This window comes from Homalodisca vitripennis, chromosome 5 (assembly GCF_021130785.1).
Source record: "Homalodisca vitripennis isolate AUS2020 chromosome 5, UT_GWSS_2.1, whole genome shotgun sequence".
NCBI lineage: Eukaryota > Metazoa > Arthropoda > Insecta > Hemiptera > Cicadellidae > Homalodisca > Homalodisca vitripennis.
In genome coordinates, this window is record NC_060211.1 from 148,202,399 (window position 1) to 148,222,407 (window position 20,009).

A 20,009-nucleotide genomic window follows, 5' to 3' on the forward strand; every position below is an offset into this window, starting at 1 on the left:
CCCGGTATTGCCCCAGTCAGGTATTGATTGCAGCACAATATTGGCTAATTCACTCTCACCTTTCCTATGGAGTGGTGTTGTGTGGGGCCTGTGCAGGAAATAATTTCCTGAGGGTGTTCAAATTACAAAAAAAAATATAGAGGCAGAGATAACTACCGCACTGGAAGACACAGAACGGTGGTTTATGAGCACTTGCCTTCGCAGGCAGGTGTTCATTTCATCAACATATTGCCAAATTCAATGAAAAACGCCCAAACGCCCAAGGTTCAAAAGCTCGTCTTAAGCGCTTTCTGGTGTCAAATGCATTCTACAGCGTTGGCGAGCTTCTGGCGTTTAACTGTGATACCGCCCAGATCGATAACTGACTCCAGCAGCGCTGGAAGTGGGTTGAGATTGACGAAAGAAGAATGAGACTGGAATGTATGAAAAATGATGTAGGCCTAAGTTTTGGACGTGGTGGTAATGTGGTATGAGAGTTTAAAATTTAGAATTAATTATGACGTTTGCGATACAATGTGAAATTGGTAGCCTAAGAGCAATTAAAGAATTGATTTGATTGATTTGATTTGATTGATTGAATTTTTATTTATTTGATTTGATTGATTTGATTTGACTTGATTTGCTTTTATTGATTTGATTTGATTCGATCCTAGTATCGTCTTCCTTTTGTGCACATTCTTGTTGGGATGAAGTTGACTTGAATGTGAATGAACTGAACTGACTATCGACAATCGATTCTATCGGTAAATTTTGCCTCAAAAGGATTTGATTATTGCATCATGTAAGTTAATCGGCAAGGTAATTTAAAAGCTAGCTCATTCAAATTGCTCTAGTAAAAGTTCTGGTTTGATTACAAGATTTGTAATGACGAACGTAAAATTTTTAAAGGGCTTGTTGAATTGAAGGGAATTTTGTATGGATGTCATTGAGTTATTTAGGTTCTAGACCTTCAAGTGATGAGACCCTAATAACGACAGACTGCAAATTCTTCTGTAAAATCTACACATCTCCTATATATTCAATGTACCATCTCTTGTAGATCCTCAATGATGAAAATACGTCTTAAGAGAAAATGGAAATCACTAAACATAAACCAAAACAAGATTTCGATAATGCATACATTTTTACAATCTATGCTTCAACACACAATTCCTATCATAAATGAATTTAAAACAGCGCAAAAGCAAATACCATAAAATTACTTAATTGGCTATTTTTGATAGGATAACAACTGTCGATCGTTAATGTTACAATAAATAGAACCCCACGTTTCGAGGTATGGAACCCATTCTCTTCATTCAAATATTAACAAAGAGTAAAGCATAAGTGTTTAAGTCAATTTGATATCTAATGAAGATATCCTAGTCTTAGAAAGTAAGTGTTCTATTTCTGTAACATTAATGAATGATGTGCACAAAAATCTGATACAATGGCTAATTTTGTTTGGTTGTAGTTGAAACAAAACAACAAAACTGTTATGCGAGACTTCGAACAGTATTAGAGCAGTCGCCTAGGCAACACATAGAATGGAAATAGCGCTAGTAACTTGAAGCATGTACAAGTTGGAATGTAAGTTATGGCAGACTTGACTTACTGGTTTGCGAACGCGGCGTGTAAACAAACACAGACCGTTGTGATGCTCGTACCAGCAACGGCTGGTGTGTATTGTAATCTGAACTTTAGCTTGGCATTTCCAACATTGACACAGTCTCTGTCATTTAGAAGTGTCATTTATTCAAGTCCGTAATATAGGTATAATATAATGTTTGTTTCATTAGTGAATGTCATAGTATTTACTAGTAGGCTGAGCGTTAACAAAGTTTACCACTCGAGGGGCTGAAAAATTTCATTTCGGTCTGTCTTTTTATCTGCATGATGTCTAGACAAGAACTGACGAATACACTTGAAATTTATATTGGAGCTTTATTTCTATATAGAGCAAATTAAATTTGATGATTGTAATTGTCACTACATTGGATTTGGCTGAGTGTAATCAAAGATGTTTACATTTTACATTTACAGGTAATTGAAGAATAAATAAATTGTATGGAAACTAAGTACTATGCAACACCATAGAAGTCATTCTAATCTATGTAGAAATGAATTTTCATACCAAATTTATGGTCTCATATGAAATATTTCTCGAAATATTTTACTGATAGTCAGGCTACATATGTAAATATGTCACGTGTTAAAATGTCATATTTTGTGTTCCTCAATACTCAGTTTGTTTTTGAGTTCATCGTTGCCATCATGTTTACCATAAAAATGTCAGCTAACGGTCAGGTAAATCCCAAATCCTAGCGACATGCACCATCATCGAACTCAAATTTGACTGTGTAGAAATGAAGCTTCATGCCAAATTTCAAGTCTATAAGTCAATCCGTTCTCGAAATTTCGTGCAGACAGAAATTAAATTTGTCATCCCTTAGAAGCTTTCAAAGTGGTCACGGTTTCGATTGTTTGGCCGGTTAGTAACAATTTGCAAATGGGTCTGGGAAGGTTTTCACTAAAACGTCCAAACATTCAATTTTATCTGCTACTGAGCAACTTTATACTTCATACTCGAACGTCACATCTTTGAAATTAACATACGTTTAATTAACAAAACGATCTAAGAAATGAAACTATCAAATAGGTGCAATATTTCTACTGGGATAAGGCAATATGCATACAGAGTATGTCAGAATATAACGTTATTTATCATCGTCACCGCGTGATATTGCTTAGCCTCGATCAATCTCGATCAAACGTCTACAGCTTTATCGCGTTCTGCTATTGTCGACTTCATAGTTGCCTCTAATGGGTCTAAGTTGACGGCAATTTTCTCTCTCTAGGTTTCTTCCCGGGTTTCTAAGAAGATCAATTTTGGATGATTCATATTTGGTTGGTATGCCACATGTGACAAAGATGGATGGTAAACTTTCTGATGCGCTTCAGAAGAACGTAGGAGTGCCCCAAGGAACATGCATTGGACCAATTCTGTTTATTGACGCTCACTACTGTATTTCCCGTTAGTCGCATTAAGCGCCACATTGCCGTATGCCACATTGAGGTGACACGTGGAGCTAGCAGATGTGTTTGATGATTGCTAAATTATGCAATAAGATTAGTAGATTGATATTGATGAAAGTCAAAGTAAGTCGATATGGCCTGTTAAAATATGTTTACAAGGATGCCTTTATATGCATGTGTTTAAGGAGTTAACCTCCTTAAAATATATTTGTTATTTATCTGTCTATCTGTGCGACAACTCTTGATAGAAAGGTTCTTGAGACTTGAATCTTAATACATAGGTTTATATTTGTTCAAGAAAAGTCGCAATGACTTGGAATCAAAAGGTCAAAGAACAGCAAATTTAAAATAATTCAAGAAAAAAAATTTACAGTTAGTAAAAACTTTCGTTACGTATGTAAGAACTATTGCAGTTTAAGGCAATGCAGTGTAAGACAACGTATGCTGTCTCCTGAGAGGTAGCTATAAGTAAAACCGAATTACTTACCGAATCTTGATTATTCTTGAGCGAGAATAATCAAGATGAATAATGATATTCATCTTGATTATTCTCGCTGCGATGATTTTTAAAACCTGATCCTGTGATGTATTATCTCGGAAATGGTACTGTAGTGTAGAGAACCTCACAATGCACTAAAATATACTTTCTTGGATTGTATGGCCTGGCGATAGCTGTGAAGGTCCAGCAATCAACAGCAGCTTATCCTGAAGACCAAGATGATGTTGAGTGGATGGTAATATGGTGACAGCATCTCTCAATCCTAAGGTATCGTCATGGACTCGATGCAAGCATATCGAGATCTTTGACCTTGCCGAGATGAATCGTTGGCGCAGAGATGTTTTGCGTCAAAACGTTGCCTTCAAATACCAGACGATTTCTTAAAGTAATCCACACTTATCACATTATATCTCTGAAGAGGCGGGATTCTCTTTCTTTCGCTACTCGCGGGATCAACATGAAGAAGAACTAAGAACCGAAACTTCAACAGGTCTAACTTCTGGGATACATCACCGTCCTGAAATAGCTAATCTCGAGAAGCATTCGCTCTGCGAAGACAATCGGCATGCCGATACAACCCACCAACCGAGACTCACCGAAAGCGAGAAGAATTTAACGGAGATGTGACAAAAAGCACAAATGCAAGCAAGACCAAATGCTAAACGTTCCGGCAATGAGTCAGGTCATCCCGCTTAGGAAGGAAGTTCACTGCATGGAATAGACGCCATGAAATGAAACAAGTTTCGTTTTTTGCCCTCACGGAGACAATTAGGGGATTTGATAACCCTCTTCGCAGAGATATTATTTCAAATAGCCTCTCTTCGAAGAGACCTAATTGTATTGATAAGAGGAAAAATCTACAGAAACCTATTCCTCTTACTTACTATTTACAGGTGTTTCTCGTTTTAGCAGGCTTGTTAAATGAACGTCTAAAAAACGGGAAAAAAGATTTAATTACTAAGAATGTGTAAAGATAGTAATTATCAAGGATATAATTATGTGTTTCACACGGCAGTGACTATTTAATGGATAGTTGTGAAACCCAGTGCAATTACATATGATAACTTCTGTAGTAGCTTAATAAATAATTGTAATTTATACTGCAAAGATTGACAGATGTGTCATAAATTGGATTTAGCAAGTAAGTACAAAAGGTGATAAGCGATACGTACTAACACACACACACACACACACACACACACACACACACACACACACACACACACACACACACACACACACACACACACAAACAACACACACAATATATATATATATATATATATATATATATATATATAATTATAATAAGTTTTTTATGATAAGAATTTTTATAAGTGTGATGATTAATTAATGAACGTTTCCGCGCCTAACAAACAAGAGATTCTCAATACAATTACTACAGTACAAAGAACTTAATATGAGTTTACATTTACAGTTCGTAACTCTTCTGTTAAGACTGGCTTTAGGGAAAAAAGTGATAATTCTCCAAGGATTTGGTTAGAAAATAGTGTTGAAAGCTGAGATCCAATCTGAAGGTCGATACAGGATCTCACAGCTTGGAGCTTAGAGTGAGCTATCGAGGGATTTCCGCTGTCCTTGATATGTCTTTCCGAACGACCCACATTTTTTTAAGAAATCCCGTACTTTTTCAATTTGATTTCATCATGATAATTTAAACTAGTTAGATTTTAATGTATTGGAAATTCACCCAACAACTTATTAAAATCTAATTATATACTGATTGGAAACGAAATACTGTACACTTATTCCACAAGTGAGAACAAAAGCTTGGACTAACTTGGTCTTGGATAGCTGAATATTAAAATAATGAATTCAATTTACCTGGTTTCAGAGTGAAATAAATTGTTTCACAATTACAAGTTACAATTTCCTAGCAATGCCAGTAGACTTAAAGGATTCCAACAGGCAACAAAATTGTAGGTTAGTTTCGTCAAATTTTATGAACTCGTCAAAAAATCGAAATGACTATCATTAAAGCATATTTTAAATTCAATAACTACAATTGTGTTAGCTTATTTAGATTATACAGCAAATATCTAAAGCTTTGACCTATTATCGAAATAATATGATTTTATGGACGAGAAGGAATTTCTTTGAAGGGGACGAGAGAATCGTAGCTGGTATTTTGATCAAACTTCTTGTGTTAAAAATTTCATAAAAGTAATCAGATCTAAAAATCATGTAAGTGACACATGTTTCTTAAACCTATTAGTAAATTACAACAAAAGTAAATGCAAAAATAATCATACAAAACTAGTATAAATCCATAGCAACAAAGAATTTTGTAGAGATAATTTATTTTGGTTGACAAATCTAAATCACTACGTACATTTTACATAGAAAATGGTAACCCAAATTTGAGATGAGTGAAGACAACGGACATGGGAATGGGAATGGGAACGGCAAGATCCAGTTCCGGAGGAGCGATGGAGTGGAGAAGGACGGATACATCTGTTTTCCTCTGGAGGCTCCAGTCGAGGAGGCTGTTGAGGAGGAGGTGGTAGCAGAGGAAAGAAAGCCACCGGAGAAATTCGACTTATCAACTTGTCCTGAAGACCCCAGGTAAGAAGGTTACACCCTTGTGAACACTCCTGCGTTGTTAAATTTAGTAATCGTTCTCATATTGAGACGAGAGTCACCGGTTACTCACAAATATGTATTATTTCAGTACGGCATGGTTCACCGGTCATGTAGATGTCTTTAACGTCTGATAGTTTTGTCTTTGACTTCTGTGTAGGTCAGCACTAGAACGCTCTAAGTAGTTTGGCAGAACTACCAGATTGTGTTCCTATTATTGTGTTCATGCCTCACATGGTTTGTATTTAATTACACCAGTGTTGAATTATTGAATAAAAAATAAAAAAAAACATATCGTTAGGATTCACCCTGTACTCTTGACTATGAATCCTTCATTAAGAATCCGCCAATTAAGAACGATTCAGAATTAAGGCCTGTACCTTGGAGAGTAATGCAATAATGTAACAGATATGACAGCAGCTGAAATTGGCGAAAACAAGATATGCAACTGGGCATGTTTGAGCCACGAAAAATAACTATCTATGTGAATAAGCCACTCATAGTTCTAATCCAATTGATTAAAATAATTATAAAATATACTTCCTGCCATTTCAATTAATTGACAAAACAACTGTTCGAAATATACCGCAAAATATAGTAGATTTGGTTACATCCGGTATGGTTCTGAACTGAGTCACAGAGTACAATGCCGCAGTAATTTGTGAAGAACCTGTTAATGTGTAAATTTTGGGGAACAATCAATACAAATGAATAGCGACGTGCCTTGAAGATCTCAGTTTAGGGGGTTATACTAATTCTTGTAATGTAGGCCAACGACCAAAGACAAAAATTAACGACGGACCCTGAAGATCCCAGGTATAGGTGTTACACCCATTATTGTAAATTTAATATAAGCTAACGGTAAAATAAAAACATATCTAAGGTGCTGTTAAGAAATCTTATAGAAAACTCACCGTTAATAAATTTATTGTCAGACCGTACATAGTTTGTTCTACTCTCTATATTTAAAGGTATACATTTTTCTGGTCCGTAAGTTATATTTTTTGGCTGATGATTATATTTCTACCACGTAATGATAATGATTGGAATCCCTCCTCTTCCTCTGGTGTAAAACATCTTAGTGCATAAGGTTAATCAAGCAAAAAAATTAAAAAATTAAAAAAGTATGGCGAAGAATTTTCTAAATGCTGACAGCAGAAAAAATGGAATACCAAAAATACTAGGAATGTAGCTGTAGGCTATACCCAGAGCGTCAAAATAAGCAGAAACCATACTACTGTACATAACAGGGAAGGCGAGAGACTTCTAACACCTGAAGAGGAGGGTGGATTTCAAATCAAGAAACTTTCTGTTACAATTTTTGCAACATACAACGATGGCAAATGTCCAAAAGCCTGTTATCCTTCAAAATAAATCATCGTCAATAACAAAACCAATGAATAACTTCCGTGTGTATGACAGATTTCAGCAGACGAACAGGACCAAGTGGTGCTATCGGATGTACATAGACTACCACCGCTGCCGCCATCTTCTTGGAGATGGTGCAAGCCAGTGTGACTACTTCTACAAGTGCTACAACTCCCTCTGTCCCATAGCCTGGCACGAGCGTTGGGATGAGCAACTCCAACAGGGAACATTCCCGAGGGATGTTACCAGAGAGCTCCCGGGCCCTAGACCTGCTCCATGTCCTTGAGCACTGCGTGGAGCAACCCCTTTTAACGTGAAAAATCTTGGTTTTATATAGTTTTGGTAATAAAGTATTTCCCTCTTCGCAACGTCTTTACGATTATTCGGTTAACACTCAATGTTGTAACAATTTGAAGAAATTTTCCTATCGGAAATTTTTAAGTAATTAATACAAATGTATAAGTTTGACTTATTTTTGAAAATATATGTTTCGTCATATAAATCGAGTAATGAATAACTTATAACTGTATAAAAGTATAATATTGCAATTTTGGTATAAAAAAAAATTAAAATGATGCAACAACCTACTTCTTTATAGTACAATAAATTATTAAAGTATTAAAAAGAGCTTTGAATTATTTCTTAAAATCAAACTTCTACATAGCATCCAAATAAAATATCTCCTTCGGATAATCTGATACAGCGGATTATTGAAGAATCAGACAAATTGTAACAAAAACCTCATACCGTAAAGAGTGTAAATAGAAGACTGTGAAGGGAACTTGGCTTCCCTTTGTAATTTTTACCCCAAAATCAATAGAGTCCCCGGGGCCCAGGAGAACCTATGTACCAAATTTCAATAATGTATGGAATTATTATGAGTTGTAGCACAAATGGGCAGAAACGATTTTAAGACAGACTTGTTGGGTCCTTAATGAAGGTAATATACTAGCCGGTTTTGGAAGGTTAGAGCTCACGTCTGTAGGCTAAATAACTCGAAATATATTAATCATCATAAAATGTATAGAAATGGTTTCCAAAATTTTGTTTTAGTATCTTTGGGGCAAAACTGTATATGAATATAAAACCTCACAATTTATAAATATTTAAGTTACAAATCATATTGTGAAGAAAGAGATTATCTTTGACAGAGTGATATAAACAACTTCGCATTGAATTGAGATGACTTGCAATCTTAATTAGTTGCGTATCGATCCCAAACAGTTTAAAATACAGTAGCTCGAGTTCAGCAGTTTTTGAGAAAGCAAATTTCATCCGTGTTGCACGCAGTTCCTTGGCGCTTCAATCATTGAAAAGCCCAGGACTTTGACATAACTTCCTCTACCCTTTACTTCCTCGGAAAGTAAATCTGAATAACGATGGTATTGGATCGGCAAAGCACTCGTCAGGATTCGCTGCTTCTTTTCTAAAATATGCTTGGTGGTGGGATGGTAGGGGTTTTCATACTTTGGTGCTACTCTAAAGCACTCAATTTAAAAGTTGATTTTTTCAATTTGTCTATAGCCTATAAGTAATATGTAGTTTTGAGTTAGACTTGAGTCACTCTGAAAAGCAGTTTTACACTAACAGGAGTTTGAAATAAAAGCCATTTTGATTTATTTCTCAACTTATTCTCTTCCAGCAGTAACTTCATAGGTGTCTCTTCCATTGACCTCCTTATTGGTTGAGAACACTTTCTAAACACGGCATATCCACCTTATCCTTACTGTAATAGTTATCTTAAAATATAGGTCTCGTTATGTAACGCACTTTGTGATTAATTTTCTTTTTCATTATCTCTCTCCACCATAAAGAGGTAAATGATTCTCGATAACTTCCTCTCGCATCGTCTATGCCACTTCTCCCTCCGACAAATTCCTTTTTTTGAATTCGATTTATAATTCACAATCGGTTTAAAAATAATATTACGAGACTGTAGATATTGTATTAATGTTTTATTCCTCAACCATAAAAGAAATGTTGGATGGTTTGGAATAGTTTTCTTAGTGATACGTAAAACGTAACATTGTCAAATTTAGTTTCTTAGAATATCTCTTTTCCTTGTTTGTATTGGCAACCCCGACAAAGAGTCTGTATATCGCAGGTGTAGGGACATGAGCTCTCGCTCTCGACGGAGCATGTTCGTGACTCATTTAATTCGATAGTTTATTGGTTTGAAAACAGCAATTTCTCATAGTAATATAATTTAATCGTCATAGACTTTGCATTTCCTCCAGATGATTCACTTTCACTTCCTTGTCATTTTCAGGCACTGTGTGTGATGCTGTGGTAGCCCGCTCTCTCTCTCTCTCTCTCTTAAAAAAAATTGTCTAATTTTGAATATGTTATATAAGCTATCCATATCATTGTTACTTTCTTTGGACGATAACGCGGAGTCCCACGTGCCCGAATACATGTTCATTACCAGATATGGCAATCCCCAAGGGAATGTGCTTTGACAGTGATACTATATTTATTAATTCTTTTTTATATACTTGAAATGTAAATTGTTTTCAATTAGTGATCTATTTTAGAACCTCTATAGAATTAAATTAAATGGATATTTCAGGTTTCTGGTGTTTCCCAATGAAAGTATTGACACTATGTCACCCTTTACTATAAATATAAGTCCTTTCATCTATCTGATCACACATCGGGTTGTTTATTTTAATACGTGCGAGGGAGGTATGCCAGCTGGCAGGCTCAGTGTTCAACGGTTAAGCACACCGAGCTAATTCCGCAGGGGTCTCAGTTAAGTGCAATGTTTATTTATTTGCCATATGTATGACCTTGAAGATGCAAGTACTTCATTGAATATTCTTCATGCTGCAATCATTTTTCTTCATAAATCTTTTAGATAATACACTAGTTTGTAAATACTTTCATGGATGTAAATTGTGTAAAATGTTGAAATAATGTAAATTACGAGTTTTTTTCACATGGTTATATTTTTTCAAACACTTGCACACGAGGTCTTTCAATGCAAGGTCACAAACAAGGTGATCAGTCAACAGCCTGTTGTCTCATTAATGATGCAGATTAACAAATATGTCTGTCCTTCTGGTTTTGTGTTTCAGAACGGCAGATGTAAGTTGCACATATTATAGTTTTCGGGCGGGGGTTTCAAGTTCGTTCTCGACTAATTTTTGTAATCTATTACAGAGGATACGGATAGGTAAAAGGTTGATAATGAACTACCTCATATTCTAAACTTCTCCTCCTTTTTGAGAACTTATTATTCGTATACAATAATTTTATTTAATTAATATTTGTCGCTCAACGCATCGGAAACGGCGAAGTGCCCAAGTTCCAATACAATTTTAATACAACTTTAGTTTTATGGAACTTTACTCTTTCTTTGTAAAAAGTAGCTCCACGAAGGCATAGTTGAACAGATTATCCTAACATCACACACAACTCGTATTAAGATAGTTAACGTATCGGCAAAATAGTTAACCGAAATTAGTCATCTTGTGGACTGGTTCGGATTAGCATTGATTTGATCAGAGGAGAATGTATAAAACAGAGGACTATATACAATAAATATCCATAAATGAATATAAACATTACATTCACTTACAATAAACTGAAAGTTCGGAATGCCTTACTATACTAGACATTTGATGCCTTGTTTGTTTATTTCGTTAAAAGATTATTCCAAGGAAATTTATTAGTCTGTTATCAAACAATCAATTAACAGCGCTACATTTCCTGTACATATATTTGCTCATTTTGATAAAGTGAAATTAAACTAAGCTAAATTTATATAATTAAATTAAGCTCCGAAACTATATAATTCCGGTGCCTTCCAGTAGCTCTGTGTTTGAGAGAGCACTGATTGGATTGTGTACCAATTAATATTTTCTAAATAGTGTGTAATTAATTTTACTTGTATTAAACTATCTGGATTGTACTTGTATTTATTATTTTTCCTCCCAAATCTGCTGCAGTTCATCTGTTACATATTTTTGACAGATCATAGAATAAAGAAACTGTCCGTTTGCTTGGTACATTGCCGCTTTCATTTCGGCAAGAGCTCCTTATATCTACAGAATTATTAGAATACTACATAACAAATATACAACACAATAACGAAAAACCGGACATACAGAAACGAACGAGGTATTGCATAGACGGACAGGCTACCATTTTAGATTTCAATGCTAAAATCAATAGACCTCTCCCTTGGTACCTGATGAACCTATGGACCAATTATCAAATCTTTGAGCTTTTTTCGTTCAGGAGTTATCTCACAGAAGAGACAGGCAGGCGGACAAACAGGAGAATGACCTTGGACCTTTCGATCCTAAAATTAATAGGGAATCCTTGGACTAAAGGAAATCCATATACCGAGTCTTAAGTCTCTAGGAGCTTCTTAAAAGGTAAAAGGTAGAATTTAGGGATAAGAAACCCTTTCTAACACTTAACCCGGGGACCAACGAATTAAAGGTGACTTTCGAACCACCACCAACGTCTAGACAGGCGGGCTACTTGCAAGGACTGGATGGCTCAGCGGTTACTCATCCAAGCAGCAGCCATGGTCGTCGTTGCTTAATTCGGTTACCTTGTGATAACCTCTGTACTTGATACACTGCGCCATTGGCAGTTTTAAGAATTTTAGTTCTTAATTTGTTTGTAAGAATTATCGCACAGATATACGGACGGATGGACATACACGATTTTTGGACTGCCCATTTGTATCCTTAATCATGTTAAACACTTACAATACTTTAAAAGTAACTAGCTGGACGGTTTTTGCTGAGTGTTACTGCAGGTACTGACTATAAGTCGTAGTATTTCAGACGAGTGGTGTATTCAGAAAACGAAGATATTTGAACCAAAGTAGATATTGAAATACAACTACATACTACATGATCGCGTGATGTTGGAAAAGTGGCCACAGGGCACACGCCAAGTCTAAGCTAAATCGTGTCTGTTTGTGCGATAAACACGGCCAGACAAACAAACAGACTGAAGTCAGATAACCGTCACATCCGCCCACGAAATATTTAGCGTCGAAATGCAAACAACATAACCCATAGTTGTATGCAAATCTCCTTTATATTCCAATAATGAACAAAATGATTTAATAAAAACCTCAGATAATTGGTTGAGAGTTTGTAAAGCCTATCACTCGAGAAGCTGGAAAAATTTAATTTCTGTCTGCATGTATGAACCAAGCCTAAAACACGAACTGACCTACAAGCTTGAAAGTGTTTATGAAGCTTAATGTATATACAGGGTGTTAATTAAGTCTGGAACCTCTTTTTTTAATTTTTAAACCACAATATAAAAAGATACCAAAGTTCACACGTGCTTACTGGTGATAGTAACGCACACATCTGCTCAATTACCGACTGGATAATCCCTTTGGGGGACGGTCCACAAGGAGTCAGACAAAATTCTTAAATAGCAGCATAGGTCAATTTTGGTATCAAATTAAATGTCTTACTTAGCAGAGTACAATGCCGCAAACCGGACTTCAAAAGGTGGATTCATTCAGTAGTTATAGCTACTTGAATTTTAATACAATTAAACAACGTAAATTATTAAGTATTACAAGTAAACACCAATCTTTAAGTACCTGTGATCAAAGTAAGTGTTCAAAATGTTCCCCTCCCATCGTCCTAGGCGGTTGTAAAAGCCATCCACTGCATTTTGAAGGTAGTCATGAGGAATATCTTGAGCTTCTTGGACTATGAGATTTCTTAGGTGCGCCAAATCTTGAGGCTTAGTACGATACTTTATCTTTGAGGTATCCCCAAAGAAAAAATCCAGCGGAGATAAATCAGGGGAACAAGCTAGCCACTCTACTGCACCATGTCTTCCAATCCATCTGTGAAGGAATATTGTATCCAAGTATTCTCTAACGAGGAGAGCAAAGTGTGGTGGCGCGCCATCTTGTTGGAAATAAATTCTTTGAAATTGTCGACCAAGAGCAGCTTGTAGTGCAGGAATTATCTCATTTTGGAGCATTGCTAGAAACGAGTCACCATTTAAATTACCATTGACTCTATCTCTATCTGCCACTTTCACATTCTAACAGTAGTTGTGTTATTGGTAATAATTATTGATTCCTGGTTTCGATTACTACATTGTCAGATGATGGGAGGGGAACATTTTGAACACTTACTTTGATCACAGGTACTTAAAAATTATTGTTTACTTGTAATACTTAATAATTTACATTGTTCAATTGTTTTAAACTTCAAATAGCTATAACTACTGAATGAATCCACCTTTTGAAGTCCGGTTTGCGGCATTGTACTCTGCTAAGTAAGACCTTTAATTTGATACCAAACTTGACCTATGCTGCTATTTAAGAATTTTGTCTGACTCCTTGTGGACCGTCCCCCAAAGGGATTATCCGATCGGTAATTGGGCAGATGTGTGCGTTACTACCACCAGTAAGCACGTGTGAACTTTGGTATTTCTTTGTATTGTGGTTCAAAAATTAAAAAAGAGGTTCCAGACTTAATTGACACCCTGTATATTATTATATGCGAGTTCGATTAATGCGTATATCACTCCATGAGATTTTGCCGAGCATTCACGAAAACTTTATATAATATCTTATGCGTAACAATATTATGGCAACGAAAAAATCGCATAATACATAAAACTGTAAAGACAAACTGAACAAAACCATTTGGGATTTTCACATTTCATATTTTTATTCATAGTGTAAAAAAATATTAGGTATGGATTAGAAAGTCAATGTTAAAACTTGGTAACAAGGTTTGATTTCATCGCAATTTTGCGTTGTATTACTTTTGTTAGTTCACAGGAATTTTTATTATTTTAACACTGCTATGAAACTTAATGAACCAAAAATGTGGATTTATCTTGTGGCTAGATATCTCAGGAATAAATTCAATTGTATACAGGAACGATTTTTATATTGGTGCATGTCCAATCATGGAATTTGACTGAGTGTCAGTGAGGCTATTGAAGCGTTATCACTCAGTAGGCTGTCACAATTTATATATTTTTTACAATAATAATAATAATTCTTTTATTGCATTTTGGCAATAATACATTGCATTGCAAAAGTCAGGTTTAAGTATTTGTAACAAAATCCCTACTATACACATTCATACTTACAATACTCATTCAAACATAGATCTCTTGTCCTTTCACGCCAACATTCATTCAACATGAGACTCGGGGCTCTACTAATTAATTTTTATGTAAATTTTGATTCTGTAAATTTTTTTCTTATAACAAGAAAAGGTACATTTTTTATGATTGTTTACCCGCAAGACACTCCTGAGAATTACCTATAAACTTAAAATTTTCATGACACCTGTTACTGTTACAAAAATTAATTATTAAATGTTGTACTGTCATGTGTACAAAAAGTATACAAAATAGCTAGTACTTTATACAAACTGAATCAAATTATTTATAGTTAATAATAATCATACCAAACTTTATCAATAATTTATTACAACAAATTAATACGTTTTCAATATTACTCAAGGTTATTAGAGAAATAAATAGACATAATATTAAATAAAAAGCAGTGATATGAAAGAAAACTAAATAATAGCATAAAATTATGGTTCAAGTAAAAAATTAAGAATTCAAACAATAGCACACTCTTGTACAATAAACTACGTAGTTAGTTTACACTCAAAGCTGTTAAACAGTAAACACAGACGCAAAGCAAGTTCCACTTCTTATGTTATAAATAGGTCAGTTTGCAATATGCTGTGTAAGTGTCAGTACAGAAACATATAAGAAATGTCGTGCTTTGTGATCATTTTGGTACAGCGCACGTGAATTTTATGTTAAGTTATATATTTTGAAACAACTAGTTTTTACAAGTCCATATGATCAGACAAAAGGGCCAACACTTTAGAACACTTACCGCGAAGTAGGATGTCACCTGAAGACTTGAAAACTAACAACACTGGGCTACTCAGTCGGACTGACAGCGTGTGACTGAGAATGGAAGTGGGAGAGCCGATGACAGAACTACAAGGGCAACCTCCACACGTCTCCACTGTGTTGTGTGCCGTGTTTGTTTATGCAGTGGCGTATTAAGGAGGGGGGCAACTCCCTTAGGGCACCACTAACACTAAGCAGTGAATCAGACTGACAGCATATGGCAACTAGGGTGGGAGGGTCGATCTGCAAGGGCAACCTCCATACGTCTGCACTGTGTTGTGTGTGTTTATGCTTGGGGGGGAGGAGGGTATGCAGGATTCTTGCACCCCAAACCGTGGTGCGGCGTACTCCTGTCTTGTTATAGTTTACGAGCAAATTTGCATTGAATTAGCATATAGCCGGCTTTATATCGATTTTGGATTTTCTTCAACGAAGGAAATAGAACGTCACCTGCGCTAGTTTTCGTGTAGGCGCTCAAAATGGTAGGTTACCAAAAGGGTTAAACATATGAAACAATACATTTTCTCAGTTTATATGTGTTTAGCATACAGTTAAAACGGACAGTCAAACAGGTTTATCACCTGTAGACGACTAGGTAAAGAGAATGCGAGTTGAAAGTTTTAGTCAAATAGTAGGTCTGTGTATTACAGTTTATTTTTTAACGTATCTGACGGTTAATTTTAACTTGTTTTAGTTAGGAAAAATGTGAAATAGGGCATTCCTATAATGATCTTTTTATATTACTCGAAACCTAGAAATTATCCACATAGGCTATAGAATCTAGATCGAGATGTTGCTCTGTTTTAGATAGGGATAGAGAGAAGCGAATACACAAGATTTTCAATATGACTTTAAAATTTCTAGCCTAAAGTTTTTACTGCACTTTTTTATATATTTAACTAAAGACAACTTAATAATTTTATTCAATTTAAACAAATAATTTTTTGTGAAAATATTTTACTCCAATTAATTTGCTTTTTGCTATTTTTGCTAGAAAATGATAAGGTGTTTGGAACGCATATGACTTTTCCTAATTCTTTTTAGTAATAAAATTATTTTTCTATCTCAAACCGTTTACGATTTATCGAGTACATGTAAGTCCCTTACGTTGTTCAATTGTTACAAAAATATGCTTCCTTCTTCCAACTGAACTGGTTAGACTTGCTTAGTCCAACGGTGTTCTGTAATAATAGAGTCCTCTGGAGACCCCTGCTTATATAATGCCAGAACATGCCAAAACGAAAATTGCTACACCTATGCTGGCATTTTCTGTAATATCTTCACTTAACCTAGTGGAAGTTATTGTTACTAAATTAAAGGTAACCCAATGCGGCCGATATGAACATTAAAACTTTATATTTTAAGTTGCCTTTTTCTAATATTGATCAGCCAACTTTTTCATTGCTAATTTCCACCAGGACACCACGTGGAGGATAACAAAAAAAACTGTATTGCTGGGAAAAGAATGTTAGTGGAAACAATGCGCTGTAACTACGGATGAAGAAAGAAAAGAAATGGTTTACACTTCATTACTCCTTTTATCGGGTAAATTAAACTTCGTTAAGAACTCGCGACAGGGCTGTCGGAATCTTCAGTGCGGAAAATAGCAGTGAAGTAAACAATTGTATCTGCTGTATCATTGAGGTTTTTCGAATGTAAATATTTTTACTATATTTACTAAAATTACGGAATACGATATTCTGGTTAGCAATCCGAATGTTATTTTACTATAACTGTAATGGGAAGTGGGTTAATTTCAAATAACGATATTCATAAAACTATATTCCTAAACACGAATCACTTAAAACAAAAAGAATTAATTTTTTATGTGGCCTTTGAACGATACAATACAATCATACAATCGGCGATAAAACAATAGAATCATATGTTCAAATTTTGAATCATCTGTGATTTACTTAATCACTAGCTACTAATGAAAGTATAATAGGATTTCAGGCATATGCCATCGTATATGGTACAAAAATACACTTTTGTTTCGAGGTTTTTAATCTACCTTTTTCAGTGTTAAAAAATCATAAGAAACACTTACTTAAAATGTTTTTTTTTAAATTTTTGATTGGCAGTTCGATGCCTCACTTTTTGGTTTTTTGTTTTTTTTTTTTGCGTATGTTTATGAATTAGGGGTTTTTTAACAACTGAATAAGAGGGTAGATTTCAAATCCTCGAAAGGTAGTGTTATATTTTTTTGTAACATATACGATGGCAAATATCGAAATCCTATTGACCTTTCAAATCATCCACCGTCCACAAAAAATTTTAAAAAAGGGACTAGTTTTATATCTCTATGGATAGATTATTGTAATTTTTCTGGCTAGTATATTTTCCTTGCACCTGAAAACTTAACTTTCTTTTTTTCTGTCTTTCCTTCGTTGCTTGTTTGCTAAACAGTTCTCTCTTTTGGTAACGTGTGAGACATATTCAACACTGTCTTTTTACATGTTTTTTTAAGTTTATTATTTTTATTATTGTATATATTTATTTATTTATGTTATATTTATTTATATACATATATATGTATATGTATATTGTTGCCCGTCTTGTTGTTATTATTTTGGTCTTAGAATATTTTTGCTGTTCTTTAATTAATGTATTACACTAATATTAACGTGTTTTTTTCCATCAAGTAGTTTAGTTCCATCCCTGGATCTTTGTTATTTTAAACTTTTATTTTTGTTAATTACTATATGCGTTTCAGTTTCTCTTCTGTTGTTATGGATTACATTGTTGTAATAATTAGTTTATTGTTGTTGAGTTTAAATCTATTGTTATTGAGTTAATTATTTTGTTTGTTTACTGCACAATATTTTACCAAGCCTGTCTGATGGCCGTTGAAATAAATAAATTTAATATGCGTGCTTATTTCCAATTACAACAATTAGCGTAGTGTGTGAGCAAATTGTAGCTTACTTCCATATTTTTATCAGATTCAGCCAGAACGGTCCAATAACATTTTCGCGGAGTTTAAACTTGCCATCGCGGTCTACAGATATTTAGGAATAAAGGTGACCTGCTTACTAAAAAAGAACCGAACGAAGCATTATTTACATCACCATAAGTTTTTTAATATATGTATATAGTTTTTTACGTGGCTTCTATGGAATAGCCGTACTCATATATATGTTATAAACTATGTCATATAATGTGACTTATATAAAAGAAATGATAAACTGCCTCAAACTTACAGATGTCTTGGCTAAGGTCTTTTTCATGATGGTCGTCTGATCTTATGGTTAACATACAGCGTTTTAAAACCAAATGTATTCTGTAAATGCATTACGTTACGAAGTTCAACAATCTCTCGCCCACCCAGGAAACATATACGATACGTTAGTGCACAATGTGCACATGCATCAACTGCATTTACAGACGTTCAAGGCCAAGCGCCGAGGTAATGCCGCATAACTCCGCGACGATCACACAAACTAGGGCACTAACTTCTTCTTGCCTATTTCACCGCTCAGACAATACCCGAACTATTCTGTTCCTTTCAAACTTTCCATTTACTGTAGGCGAGTTTAGGAGACACACTATTTCTGCACGAATCTGTCTTTGGTTTAAAACGCTGTATGTTAACCATAAGATCAGACGACCATCATGAAAAAGACCTTAGCCAAGACATCTGTAAGTTTGAGGCAGTTATCATTTTTCTTTTATGTAAGTCACATTATATGACATAGTTTTATACATATATATGAGTACGGCTATTCCATAGAAGCCACGTAAAAAACTATATACATATATTAAAAAACTTATGGTGATGTAAATAATGCTTTGTTCGGTTCTTTTTAGTAAGCAGGTCACCTTTATTCCTAAATATCTGTAGACCGCGATGGCAAGTTTTAAACTCCGCGAAAACGTTATTGGACCGTTCTGGCTGAATCTGATAAAAATATGGAAGTAAGCTACAATTTGCTCACACACTACGCTAATTGTTGTGATTGGAAATAAGCACGCATATTAAATTTATTTATTTCAACGGCCATCAGACAGGCTTGGTAAAATATTGTGCAGTAAACAAACAAAATAATTAACTCAATAACAATAGATTTAAACTCAACAACAATAAACTAATTATTACAACAATGTAATCCATAACAACAGAAGAGAAACTGAAACGCATATAGTAATTAACAAAAATAAAAGCTTAAAATAACGAAGATCCAGGGATGGAACTAAACTACTTGATGGAAAAAACAGATTAATATTAGTGTAATACATTAATTAAAGAACTTAAAGAAATACAAAAATATTCTAAGACCAAAATAATAACAACAAAGACGGGCAACAATATACATATACAGATATATGTATATAAATAAATATAATATAAATAAATAAATATATATAATAATAAAAATAATAAACTTAAAAAAACATGTAAAAAGACAGTGTTGGAATATGTCTCACACGTTACCAAAAGAGAGAACAGTTTAGCAACCAAGCAACGAAGGAAAGACAGAAAAAAAGAAAGTTAAGTTTTCAGGTGCAAGGAAAATATACTAGCTAGAAAAATTACAATAATCTATACATAGAGATATAAAACTAGTCCTTTTTTAAAATTTTTGTGGACGGTGGATGATTTGAAAGGTCAATGGGATTTCGGATATTTGCC

General features: G+C 34.6%; 2 protein-coding genes across 2 annotated transcripts in view; one reads left to right on the forward strand and one right to left on the reverse strand.

Moving 5' to 3' along the window:
* LOC124363009 overlaps positions 1 to 15,494 on the reverse strand; it is a 54,771-nt gene extending 39,277 nt beyond the window's left edge. The window contains exon 1 of the mRNA XM_046818060.1: positions 15,357 to 15,494. The gene's annotated coding sequence lies outside the window, so the exon portion shown is untranslated. The remainder of the gene's footprint in view (positions 1 to 15,356) is intronic.
* Positions 5,802 to 7,848, forward strand: LOC124363011 (cytochrome c oxidase subunit 12, mitochondrial-like). Its single transcript, XM_046818065.1, has 2 exons — positions 5,802 to 6,100; positions 7,538 to 7,848. Exons 1-2 carry the CDS (start codon positions 5,901 to 5,903, stop codon positions 7,767 to 7,769), a joined length of 432 nt encoding a protein of 143 aa, XP_046674021.1. The 5' UTR covers positions 5,802 to 5,900; the 3' UTR covers positions 7,770 to 7,848.
* Positions 15,495 to 20,009: the final 4,515 nt, after the last annotated feature.